At 39.2% G+C, this 14,121-nt stretch overlaps 1 protein-coding gene across 2 annotated transcripts in view; it reads left to right on the top strand.

Annotated features, from left to right (window-relative positions):
* Positions 1-11,071, top strand: part of LOC143041436 (threonine synthase-like 2) — a 14,176-nt gene extending 3,105 nt beyond the window's left edge. The window contains exons 3-10 of one of the 2 annotated variants that reach the window (XM_076213302.1): positions 491-649; positions 1,430-1,624; positions 3,235-3,387; positions 4,402-4,620; positions 5,191-5,339; positions 8,091-8,235; positions 9,139-9,253; positions 10,740-11,071. In XM_076213302.1, coding sequence (XP_076069417.1) covers positions 491-649; positions 1,430-1,624; positions 3,235-3,387; positions 4,402-4,620; positions 5,191-5,339; positions 8,091-8,235; positions 9,139-9,253; positions 10,740-10,950 — 1,346 coding nt within the window. In that variant the 3' untranslated portion in view covers positions 10,951-11,071. The remainder of the gene's footprint in view (positions 1-490; positions 650-1,429; positions 1,625-3,234; positions 3,388-4,401; positions 4,621-5,190; positions 5,340-8,090; positions 8,236-9,138; positions 9,254-10,739) is intronic. The other variant, XM_076213303.1, reaches the window with a different exon arrangement.
* Positions 11,072-14,121: the final 3,050 nt, after the last annotated feature.

Below are 14,121 nucleotides of genomic sequence, written 5' to 3'. Positions count from 1 at the left end.
GTGAGAGGAAAATAGTCGAAGATGATAAGAGACACCTAGAGAACAGTCTGAGGAAAGAGTGCCAGTCCATTAGGGTTGCACCTCCATATATCGGGGATTGTGTTGACGGATTTTGAAGACAGGCACTGAGAACATGATTCTTTCCAACATCCATCTCCTGCACCACCAGTGGAAACCTCCCATCCATAAGCAACTGGTTACAAACCTATCAATGGATATTCTACCATGACAGCTGTGTGGAGGACAGTTTAATGCAATACATTAATGTAACTACAATATATACATTGAGTGGTCACAAATGAATAAATTACAAATAGTATCATAAGTAAATTACAGTACACATTAATGTAAGACTTCGTGTAAGAGTATGTGTATTGAGTTTACCCTTTCTCTCAGTGTTAGATTCTGTTTTAAGAAACAGGATGTAGCAACTGGTTTAAAACAGGTGTCTGGTTTTAATATGCCTGTGTATTTCCTTCCACACAACAAGGTTATGCCAAAGATGGAGGACTCTATATGCCAGAAAGTATTCCAACACTCACTCCAGATGAACTGGAAAGCTGGTCCTCGTGTAGTTATCGAGAGCTCGTATACAACATTACAAGGAAATTTATTGACCAAAGAGAAATACCTAATGAAGATCTGCAAGGTAAGCATTTCCATATAAGGTAACCTGTCCGACATCTGTACAAATAGTCACAAGATGTTTAGATTTGGATACAGGAGGTAAAATTAACCTCAGCCACCCAAGTCTCCACTTTGCCACTTATTCCAATGCTAATTTTCAACTCCAAAGGAATAAAAGTGGTATATATACATATATACAAACATATACCAAAGGCTTTTTTTTTCTCATAAGGGAGGTAGCTAAAATACAAAGGCATAAAAACCACCCCCACCCATTCCATCCCTATCACACTGCACTCCCCTCCACCCTCTTCCCTCCATCTTATCTTGGCACCTCCTGGATGACAGGTCATCCCTGCATCTCAGCCACTGCCCTGGATCAGAAGCAGTGTCACAAGACACAGCACATCCACAGCAAGGCCGCCTCATTAATTACAATACATATAAATCATGTATTAATGAATTAAGGTTCTGATAGTGGTGATTGGATATCGGAGGGATTCCTGCATTTATTGAGGACTGTATTTTGATTCTAATTCATTTTATATATTTATGTGATAATTTAAACAAGACTAGATTGCTGTCAAAGTTAATCTTTAAAAAAAAAATTCAAATAAGCTAGTATCATTATTCTTAGAACAATCTAACAATAATTATGTTTTCACTTTGATCATAAAATCAAGTAAATAAAGAATGTCAAGATTATGATTTCGAATTTCAATGTTAACTTTCTAGTCCACTAAGTTTCAGATTTTATCCTCCAGTTTCAAGTTTATTATTTACATGATAATCTTTATTTCAGAAATTGTGTCAAGTTGTTATAAAAGGTTTAGTATCCCTGAAGTTGTTCAAATCAAAAAGCTCGGAGATGGACTCAACATTGTCGAGCTCTTCTATGGAGTCACGCTAGCATTTAAGGACTTGGCACTATCAATTGTGGGTGAATTTCTCAACTACTTCTTAAAGAAGAGCAAAGATCATGTTACGGTTCTTGTAGGTAAGAACATCTTCCTCAAGCCTTCTCCATTTTTATCTAATTATTTATTTATCTATTTTTTTTTTTTAAGAAATATATAGTATACATATTCTTACACCACAATTAACACCATAGTCGGATGAAAGAAAGAGTTGAGTAAGTGAAACTATATATTTCGATTGCTAAGTGCAATCCTCTTCACTAATTGAAATATATAGTTTCAGCAATCGAAATATATAGTTTCGCTTCCTCAACTCTTTCTTTTGTCCAACTGTGGTGTTGTGATTTACAAATGTGTTACTACATTTCTCACCAGTGATATTATTACACATTTATAACTAAACAACTATTCATTATATTTACATAAACTTCTTGACACTAATTTCAGAGTAATGATTACAAACTTGCATTTTTTTCCCCTTTCGCTTATACATGCACACTTTTTTAACACATTTTGTTAACGGGTTGCTCCATAGTTCTATTTCAAAAAGACTTTTTCCCTGTTATAAGAGAGGCAGCCATTCAAGACATGCACCCACTCCCACCCATTCCTTTTCCTCCCATCCATTGTCACTGATGTCATATTACTGTATTTACCTAGTTGTATTTTGCGGGAAGGGGAGCTATGCTCGTGGTGTCCCGCCATTGTATCTCGCAGTGTCTAGTTTGCTTTCAAACTCATGAATGGTTTTTGCGCATACTATTTCATTATCCAGTTTGTTCCAAGTGTCCAAAACTTATGTGGAAAACTGTTTTTCTTCAGTTCTCTTCTATAGCTATGTTTTTTTATTTTCTTTCCATGTCCTCTTGTGTTTCTCTTGTCCCAGTTAAGCAAGTCCTCTCTGTCAAGTATCTCTGTGTCTTTCATGATTCTGTAGATGGTCAATAGGTCACCTCTCTCTCTTCTTTGCTCCAGTGTCGGTAACTCCAGTTTAGCCAATCTCTCCTCGTATGATAGGTTTGCAAGTGCAGGTGCCATTTTTGCATAGAATGTAAATGAACACACTACATCATCTGGTTCCTAGCCTTGCAGATAAAAGGCACAAGGAGAGACTGAAACTGGACTTGCCATCATTGACAGAAGGGAAAGAGGTGACTTAATAGTTGTGTTCCAATCATTAAAGGGAATAGATAAAAATGACGATCTCATGGCCAGAGATAGGAGAGTTGTCAATCTATCCATCTGTCTATAGTGACTTGTGGGCTAATCTGGTGGCCATTGCATTTTATCTGGGATCCATGAGAAAAGTAGGTCACCAGATTGACTGATTGATTACCGGTAATTGATGTATGGATGCATTGCATTTTATCTGGGATCCATAGTTCTCCTGCATGAGAGAAGTAGGTCACCAGATTGACTGATTAGTTGATATATGGATGAACAGTTGACTAGGTCCTCAGATATTGATATTCACTTTATTTCTGACAACTGAAAATATTTTCTTTAGAATATAATGGGTCTGTACTTGGAACCTTCCTTGCATCATCTTGTTTTGAAAACTATTCAAAACATATTTTCACCCTAATGACAATTCATCCTTTAATTTGATGTACTGTACTATGAAAAACAAGCATCCGCTTTCCTTTTCAAATGATTATAGGCATTTTCTTTCAAACTTTTCCTTTTGCAGGTACATCAGGTGATACAGGAAGTGCCGCTATTGAAAGTGTGCGAGGGAAAGATAGTATGGACATTGTAGTTCTCCTTCCACAAGGACGTTGCACGAAAATTCAGGAACTTCAGATGACTGCAGTGATTGAAGACAATGTCCATGTGTTTTGTGGTGAGTTTAATTCACTGAAGTGCTCAAATTAAAGTGTTTATATACAAGAAATGGGAATATAATAGTTATTTCTTGATCTGATGAAGCCATCTAGCATTCATTATTACCAGAAATGTAGCTTGCCCCACACTATCCCTAAACAGAAACACAATTGGTGGTATTCTTAAGAAAATTCTTTCCTTATATAAATCCTTGGAAGGGAAAGATTTATATAAGGAAAGAATTTTTTTTAAGAATACCACCATAAGGTAAAGGAACCAATGATGGGTACTTGCTTGTGGAGGTTCTGTAAGACAAACAGCAGAACTGCCCATTTTTAAAACCTATCAGTACCCCTCACCTTCATCAGGAGGTGCAGCCCATAGGGGTTGGCATTTGGTGTCCAGAGTCTAAGATATCTGTCAACTTCATATGTATTTCTTACAACTTTTCATACATGGAGAGCTGACAATAAGTCACTGTTCCCCACACACTCATGGCGCAGTTGGTAGAGTTCCCAGTTGCCACTACAGAGGTCTGGGTTCAAATCCTGTCCAAGGCTGAAATAATTTCAGTATTGCTGCGCTGCAGGTTGTTACTCCAACTCTTGTAGGCAGGGAGTTGGGTGTGTGTGTGTGTGTGTAAGGTCACAGCATTACCCATAGATCGGTCATATCCGAGCTCTGAGCTCTCTTCCAGGAGGGAAATGGCTGACGATCACAAGTCCAACACATAATCCAAAGACCATGGTGAATCACATCTATACAAAGACAACAGAAGGTCTGAGGACCATTGCCAGCCACAGTGGGGCTGTGGGTTTTCCACTTTGTTAAACAGAAAACAACTATTATCACTGTTATTTTTATCATTACCATCATTATTGGATTATCTATCTCTGTGTCATGGACTCATGGTCATAATGATTATGCTTGCATGTAGATTTGATGTTTATGATTTTCTTATTTAATTTTTTTTTTTTTTTTTATGTCATAAAATTTTTATCTTTGGATAGTTACATGTCCATTATCTTTTCAGTTGATGGCAATTCAGATGAATTAGATGAACCAATCAAACGTGTTTTCTTGGAAGAATCCTTCGTTGCTGAACACAGACTGATCTGCATCAACTCAATCAACTGGGGGAGAATTTTGGCTCAAATTCCACACTACTTTTATATATACTACCAACTCTGCCAGTCCATAGGAGATTCTGTGGAAGTTGTGGTTCCAACTGGTGCAGCAGGCAACATCACAGGTTAATTAGGTTTATTAAAAAAAAAAAAAAAAAAAAAAAAGTATATATATAGATACAGTGGAACTTCAGATGAACTTAATCTGTTCTGTGACTCCATTCTTAGACCAAAATGTTCGCTAACAGAAATAACTACCGAATTGTATCAAAACACTACTGAGCTGGTGGGATTGTATGTACAGGCATATGCGTACGTGTGTACCCTGAAGTATTGTTCACTAACAAAGACAAAATCTGTTCACAAAACTTGTTCATTAAATGGAGTGTTTGTTATCCAAAGTTCAACTGTACATGTAAATGTCATATTGAAATAGTAACATGAAGAAAGAACTTCATATTCTTAGATATCAGGAGTAATCAGGTTACTCTGTGTAAATACGAGATAATGTAAGGAATTTCTTTCATATTCCAAAATTGAAACTTTCAAATCAATTCTCAATCTTTCTTTCTCTCGTGCAAACCTGATATTCAGTTTCAGAAGAAAAACTTGAATAAGATGGTGAAGCTGTAATAAATATTTCTTGTTTTCTTACAGCCATTGATCTTTTCTTCTTTCTTTCATGAATGCAACAGGGGGCACCATCGCAATGAAGATGGGGCTTCCAATTCATCTTGTGACTTCTGTCACTCTGAATGACATTGTTGCAAGGACATTTCAAGATGGTAACTTTTCTGTCAAGGATTCTGTTGTTCCTTCTCTCGCTTCAGCGATGGACATCCAGGTATAGTTATGGAAAAAATGTAAAAAGGACCAATGACAGGTACCTGCAAGATGGACAGCGAAGCTGCCCATTATAAAAACTCGTCAGCCGCCTCACTCGCCTCCATCAGGAGGTACAGCCTTGAGGGGCTGACACTCCATCTCAAGACTGGCCCAAGATTTATTAACCACTTCAGTACGATGACACCTATGTAGGCATCATAAGGTGCAAGTGGGTACATGAGCATGCCGGTGTCGGCGTCTTGATTACAGACGCTCCTCAACTTACGTTTTAGTTACGTTCCGAACGGCCGAACGCAAGTTGAAAATGAACGTAAGTTGTTACTGTACTATACATCCGTAAATTCTATTACTGTATCTTATAAAACACCCCTAAATCATTAATTATACACATAACATTGTTAAATAATAACATTAATTTCAAATAAATTAAATTCAAGCAACATAAATTGAGGAGGAGGAGGAGGAGGAGGAGGAGGAGGCAAGGCACGTTCAGTCTGTCGTTTGTGCCATGTAAACAATGGACGCAGCGTCATGTTTAAGTATCGTTTGAACTACGGAGAGCGCACTAAACTAAAAAATTCACTCAAAAAATTTTTTTTACATTTTTTTTTTTACAGTCAGTTCAAACGTAAAATAAAAAAAAACATAAAACGAATGAACGTAAGTAGAGGAGCATCTGTATATATTTTTTTGTAGTTGTACATGAGTTACCACTGGATTCTGTGAACTGGTTTGATAATGTTTTCTGTGTTTATTATTACTCAGAGTAAAAGAGACCAAGTAATGTAGCAGTGACTTTATATCTAATAATGCGAGTAGTGTGATGCAAATTACCTATGGCAGCCAATGCTGTGCGTGAGAATTTGAGTCATACTGAAGTAGTTAATTTCAGCTGTATTTATTACATATTTTGACACATGGAGAGGTGACAACTGGAAACTGCTCTTCTCTTCCTATCACTTTCAACCAATGACAAACACACTGATACAACAGACAGCAATTTCAAGTTTCTTCCTAGGGGATTCCCGAGGACTGTTGTCAGTCACTGTGGGACTGTGGGTTTTTCTTTAAGCCCCTGTCACACTTATGCAACTTGAAGTTAGTTAGTTTGAGTAGCAATGACTTAGGTTACAATAATCTATTTATTGAATCTCTAAATGTCACCTTTGCATCATATACTGAGAAATTGAATGACGAATTAAGAGAAGTTAAACCTATATGAAAACTAGACAGCTTGTTGAATGTCCTTAGGGAAGTCTACAATACTGTAACCTAAGTCTTCTTCCAGATTTACACATTCACAACATTTGACAAGAGTCTTGAATGTGTGACCTGGGCTTTAGTGAAATTGAGGCAGCAATTGATTGATTGTAAAAACTTGCAAAAATACTTTTAGTACAGTTGCAAACTATTGTAACATTCAAAAGAACCAGCAAGAAAACACTAGCACAAAATATATTTATTTTACAAAGCTGATGACTAATGTAATAAGTATTATAAACAGGTTACTTATTGCCAGAGGCATCTGAAAAAAAATTGTGGGGGGGGGGGCAAAATTAAAGATATAAGGGACCAAATAATGAACCTTGATGTCAGAAAAAATCACACGGCCCAGACAGAATTGCAAACTGGATACTAAAAGAATGTATAGATGAACTAATAGACAAAATATATAAGACAACAGATTGCTCACTCAAAGAAGGAAAGGTACTGGAAGACTGGAAAAATGACAATATTGTACCAATATATAAAGGAGGAAACAAGGAAGATCCAACAAACTATAGACCTATCTCCCTTGCAACTACAGTAGCCAAAATTTGTGAGAAAGTTATCAAATATAGATGGACAAAACATCTGGAGGAGAATAATATACTAAATCCAAGACAATTCGGATTTAGACAGGGAGGGTTGCAACTACAGTAGCCAAAATTTGTGAGAAAGTTATCAAATATAGATGGACAAAACATCTGGAGGAGAATAATATACTAAATCCAAGACAATTCGGATTTAGACAGGGAGGGTCATGTGCCACAGATCTGATCTGTTTCTATTCAAGGTTAATGGATATAATACAAGAAAGGGACGGATGGACAGACTGTGCTTTCCTGGACCTACAAAAGGTGTTTGATAAAGTACCACACAAAAAATTATTAAGAAAACTGGAAACATCAGTAGGTATACAAGGAAAACTATTGAAATGGATGGAGGGTTTCTTGCATGGAAGAAAAATGAGAGTGGTGCTCTGGTAAGGTAGTGTAAGCCAAGGTGTTTAGAGTCCTCTGTGTGATGGTTGTATCTGGGGCAGTTTGTTTCTGTAGCCAAAAGTAGTCAAATCAATAATATGAGTGAACTGTGAATTTATTTATTTAGGTATTTATCTATTCTAAACCTTTATGTACAACTTAAGAATGGTGGATTTATGCCTTTGACTTTGGCTACCTCCCTTGCAATGGGGAAAAAGCCCTTGGTATATGTATGTAAACCTTTATGTGGATGTGCTGTGTCTTGCTCCATTGCTTCTGACCCAGGGAGTGGGGAAGAAACAGGGATGACCTTTCATCCAAGAGGAGCTGCAAGGAGAGGGAAACAAATGGATGATGGATGAAAACGGAATTAGGGAGGGAGGGGGAGGGACTGGGTGTATGCCTTGGCTGGCTACCTTGTCAGGGTGGAGAGATCCTTTGTATATAGAAAAATAGATAATAATTACATTTATTAAGGTAGAAATGATTAACCAAAATGCTTGCAGATACCATACAACGTGGAACGACTATTGTACCTCAGTTCCGATGGAAATACTGTTGAAGTGGGCAAATTGATGACTTCATTTGAGGAGAATGGTAAAGTCGCTGTTCCAGACAATCTACTCAACACTCTGAAGAACTACATTAAAGGTAGGTGGAAAAATGAAATTTTCTTTGATGCTTACTTTCCAGAACTGCCTTGTGATATCTAAACTTAATATCCTTGAGTTAGCTCCAACGGTCTCCAGTTCTTCTGAAAGTCATGATTAAATCTATCAACCTCTATTCTTGCAATTTAATAAGCCAAAGTTTCTCTTCTATATTCAACTCTTGTTCAGTGGATCAGAAGCAATGCAGTAAGACACAAGACCTTCACAGTAGGGCCTGACAGCTGAAGCTGGTTTACCCCCACTGATTCAATTACAAGTAAATGAAGTGGCAGTAAACCACCTTTGGTTGTCAGGCCCTGCTGTATAGGTGTTGTGTCTTGCTGCATTGCTTTTGACCCGAGTTGTGTGGCTGGAGAAACGGGTGGCCCTTCTTCCACATGTAACTAAGATAAATGGGTGGTGGAAGGGAGTGGAATGGGTGGAGGGTGGGTGTAAGGGTGTGGAATGAGTGGAGGGTGGGTGTATCCCTTGGCAGGCTACCTCCTTTACAAGTGGAAAAATACGTCACGGAAGTAATGTGAAAATATATAGAATACCTTTATATATTTTTCACAAAACCGAGCTCATTGAATATTGCAGGGGATGAGGAAGAGTGACAGAAGATCTCTCAATCTGGGATCAGAGGTCATCATAAGGTCATAGTCTCAAACTCATCTTGTCTGGAAGATGTGAAAAAATATATTTTTTCTATACCAATGTTGGTATTTTTGGGATGGTTTAAGGCTATATATTACAGGCTGAAACCATACACGAGTAAGGTATGATAACAGGAAATTGACAGAACTATATAAGTGTAGCTCACTACCCGTACACAACAACTAGGTAAATACATACTGATATTTGTTCTTTGGAGTTTGCTAATATTTGTGTTTTGTTTATGCAGATTGTCTTGTGGTTCATGATGATGAAATAACTGAAGTAATGAAAAAGGTGATGGAAGACCACAAGTACATTCTCTGCCCTCACACAGCAACAGCAGTGGCCTACCATTATGCCAAGTAAGTTGTAAGGTCTTTGAGCAAGAGAGGAATGTCTGTTGAGCAGGGAAGGGAGAAGGCAGAGGATGGATGTAAGTAGTTAATGATTGCCTATGGATGATATTTTGATGCAGGCCTGAAGGGATTTCTTCCCGTTTTCTCTGTGTTCCACATGAGGAGATATGAAGGGAGGGTTGCCATGTAAATGAAGCAGCAGGCCCTGCTGTGGATGTGCTGTGTCTTGCTGCATTGCTTCTGATCCAGGCAGTGGGTTGGAGACAGGGATGACCTTCTGTACACAAGGAAATAAGAGACAGGGAAACAATAGATGGTGGAATGGGTGGGGGCGAGTGCATGCATTGGCTGGCTACATCCGTTATACAGTATGGGGGAAGAAGCCTTTTGGCATATATACAGATAAATAGAAATTATACATATTCTACTTCATTATAATGCAGTAATATATTAGAGGGGTTATAGTAATGTGGTTTTTAATTCTATCTCTATCACTATTTACTTTGTTTTAGCTTATGAAAAGTTTTTGGATAAATACAGCGTATAGTTTTCTACTTTTTTTTAAAGGGTTATGGAATAAAAGGATTAGGAGATGCAGAGCTATAAAAGAAAAAAAATTAATAGGAGTGAGAATAATGAAAAGTGACAGGTTTCAGAAGGGGAGTGGCAGGTGGAGGAAGGGAAAAGAAATATTGTCAAAATATGTAAGAACAGTATCAGGGCTCAACAGTGTAAACAGAGAAATGCTTTGAGAGGAAGGACCATGCGCAATATAATTGACTGATCAAAGAATTTTTTTTATGTATGAAGGGAGGAAGGATGCCAGAAAATTTGCAAGAAGTTGATCTGAATCCTCAGTGGAATGAGAAAATGAGAAAGAAAAATATTGGATAGAAAAGTTTATACATACATACATATACCAAGGGTTTTTCCCCCTTACACAGGAGGTAGCCAAAAGAAAAAGGCATGGGAACCACTCCCACCCATTCCATCCCATATATACTCCACTCCCCTATACTCCTGACCCAGGGCAGTGGGCGAGATGCATGGATGACCCATCATCCAGGAGGAGCCAAGATAAGAGGGAGGGAGTGGGGTGAATGGGAGTGGAGTATGTGGGGAGGGAAAGGGTGGGAGTGGATTTTATGCCTTTATTTTTTGGCTACCTCCCTTGTAAGGGAGAAATAGCTGTTGGTGTATATATATATATATATATATGTATGTAAAACCAGTTATAACAGCTTATTGCAAGGGGAGAGGAAAACAATTGGGTCATGGATGGGAGTGAATTGGGTTGGGTTAGGCATGTCTTTGCTGGCTACCTCCCTTATATGAGGGAGGAGACCTTTGGTATATACAGTAGATAGCAACTATATAAAAAATTAAAGATCAATATGGTGAGCTACTGTACAACAGAAACTATTCATGATAAATTATGACTGATTTTGTATTACCATTTTTAGTTTCTTCTCTCTTTTTTTCATGTATTTAGGAAATCCACATATCCAAGAGGAATTATTGCAACTGCGTCCCCCGCCAAATTTCCAGAAGCCGTTACAAAGGCTGGAGGAGTACCAGTGACCAAAGGGATTGATCATTTAGAAAGTCTACCAACACAGTTTGAGTGTATGGCTAAAGGGCAGGACTGGTATGTTATGTTGAAAAACAAGATTAAAGCCATATCATCTAAGCGAAAGGGTTAGAAGACAAAATGAGGAAAGATGCAATAAAAATGTGTAAAACTGAAATAAATTTGTTTTTGTAGAAACCTTCCATAGCCAGTACTGACAGTGTGCCCTGCTGTCTCACTTTTCATATATGAACATGTATACCTGGACGGGTTTAGTGTGCATACAGTATATGCTTTGATATAACCACCACCTTATAATGAGGAGATAAGAATAAAATGTATCTATTTACAGTGAGACCTCTCATTAACGGACGTTAATTAGCTGTGTTCTTGGTGCTGTTGTTTAGTGCGTGCAATCACTATGCCACCCAAAAACCACTCCAAATTAACGGATTATTCACATCAACGGACACTGTTACTCCCCTTTTAGTCCGTTAATGAGAGGTAGTACTGTACCTAATTGCAGTATACAGAAAAGGAGCAATACTCATGGAGTCCCATCTCCTACTCCCTAATTTATCATAGCTTCAAATCAGTGCCCCGACATGGATAAGTGCCCACCCCCCATACACACCACCACCTTCCACATCTGATGGTCACTAGCACGATTCACATGTAACATTCATCCACAAAACAATGTTTATACACACAACTCATGATAAATAAATAATGCATTAAAAGTACATTAGGGGGAATTTGCTTTACTTCTTTTCACCAAAAGTGCCGCTGCCCCAAAACGTGTCGCCCCGGGGAATTGCCCCCCCCCCCCCGCCCCTCCCCTTGTTGGGGCACTGCCTCAAATTCATTTCATATGTAAATGTATATTTTGTCTCCTACTAATGAATTGCACAACAGAAAATTTGTTCCTCTTTCATTAACAATTATTGTCTGTTTTACTGGAAACCCACAACCCCATAGCAGCTGGCATCAGTTCACATGGCCTCCTATAGATCTCTCTGGGAAGAAACTTTGGACTGACAATTATTTATTTCGGGACTGTTTCTATGTCACAGTCTAATAAATAGGGAAAGGGCAACAGTCACTGGTTGTCAGTTATTATATGTGAAACTGGTTTAGCATAACACAGTCAGGGTTCATGCTGATCTTGGGCCCAGTCTGAAGACCGAGCATCAGCCTCTCAGGGCTGCACTTACAAATGGGAAGGAGATGATTCTTCCCGATGTCCATCTCACAGGAAGCTAAAGCAAAAATTACACTAAATTCTTTATCAGCAAAAGGGAATGCAGAGGGACAAGCACTCCCATTGTTCTAGCAACGAGACGGCGGAAGCCGAGGCCGTCGTAAACCGAGGACCCCCTGCATATGTAGGCCTATATTTGCACTCTATGTACATATAGTTCCTCGAAAATCCACCAAAGAGAGGGGTTACCCTTACATCAAACAGGAATTACACTGACACATGAGAGAGAGAAAAAAAAAAAAAAAAAAAAAGATGGCAAGAGACCATAAGGCCTACAATAGGCAGTTCCATGTCCCTTACCACCTTTCATCCCTATCCATAAAGTTATCTCATCTCTTAAAACAACCAATAGTTTCAGCATTCACTACATTGTTATTAAGCCTATTCCATTCGTTCACCAATCTGGTGGTAAACCAATTCTTGCCCATTTCCTTCTTGAACCTTAATTTGTCCACTTTGTACCCATTACTACGAGTCCTGCCCTGTTGTCTTAATATGATGACCTTGCCTGCATCACCCTTGTTAAAGCCCTTGAACCACTGACGCCTCCATTCGGGTCACCAGCCAGCATTTGGCCAACTTCTACATAGACTCGGCCTCCTAACATACACCAGTGACATCCACACATCTAACCACAACATACAGTACACATTCTACTACGCTGTCCCACATTCACTAACAAGAAATCAAAATATCTCCACTGAGAGACTAACGGGCTTCTGGTAACCGTGGGCGGCTTCCTGGGGCCGCGGGTCCTTCGCAAAAGGGTACAAAGACAACGGAGTTCCGAGTTCGAGCCGCGCTCCCGGCTTGAAAATATTTCACTGATGATACTAACAGTTACTGTTCCCATTGAGCACGAAGACGGGGTGTGTGTACAAGGTCACGGCTTTGCCTATAGATAGGGGCATACATGAATTCTGAGCTCTCACTCAGGAGGGCACCAGCTGGTCACGTGTCCTGCACGTGGTCCAAGATCGTGGTAGTGAATCATATATTGGTACAAGATTTCATGATGACTGGCAGGGTTCCATATAAGGAAATAGAGAGTAAAAATCGTCTTAAAGTTGACAAATGACAAGGACGCTTTCCCACCAGCCCACCTGCCCCGACGTCGTGACGTCACGTGGCGTGGGTCGGTATGAGTGAGGCAAAAGGGATGAGTAAGAGATTCGTTCTTCCACAAATAGATTCGTCTGCGGTTGTGTCCCAAAGGCCACAACGCCTCATGGCAAGGTACAGGGCGTTTCAAAAGTTATGTCATTCCCTACAGTCTTCAAAGGATTAAGTCTAATCACTTTGGACCCTGGGAAAAGGTTGTATATCCTTCCGTGAATCGGCGGTTAGCGCTCTAGGCCCGTGTTGGTCTAGGGTTCGAGTCCTGTAGGTAGATCTATTTGATTTTATATATAAAATATATATATATATATACACACACACACATACAATCCCCCATTATTATTTCCCACCTCCACCACCTCTTCTTCCCTTGGCTTGCGAAATAACGAAACAGATTTTAACATTTGTATTTAATGTCTTCTACTGCTGAAAGGATTAGGGGAAACTACTTCATATTTTGTCGATTCTATCACAAAAATCGTCGGCTATGGTAAACTATTCAGGGTTCCTTAGACCACTTCTTTTTATTATAATTATTTTGTCAGCCTTATGGACGGCAAGTCCAGACTAGAATCCCCCCCCCCACCCGGACACATGCCACCCCACCCCACCCTAACCCCATATCGTCCAAATATTTAAATTAATTTCTATTCATCAGAAGACAAAAATTCTTCCCAGAAGTCCTTCTGGTCCGTGCCGCCTGACGATTTTAATCACTGACTACAATCGCTCAATTGGGCTGTCATATATACAACTCGTGGCGCAGTTGGTAGAGTTCCCGGCTGCCACTACGGAGGTCAGGGTTCGAATCCCGCCCAGGGCTGAAATAATATCAGCATCGCTGCGCTGGGGGTTGTTACTCCGACTCTCGTGGGCGGGGAGTTGAGTGTGCGTGTAAGGTCATAGCATTACCCATAGATCGGT

The sequence above is a fragment of the Oratosquilla oratoria genome, chromosome 31 (assembly GCF_046742065.1).
Source record: "Oratosquilla oratoria isolate Oo_2021 chromosome 31, ASM4674206v1, whole genome shotgun sequence".
In the NCBI taxonomy this organism is placed as follows: Eukaryota; Metazoa; Arthropoda; class Malacostraca; order Stomatopoda; family Squillidae; genus Oratosquilla; species Oratosquilla oratoria.
The sequence above is the reverse complement of the archived record's forward strand: the minus strand, read 5'-3'. Positions and strand labels throughout refer to the sequence as shown.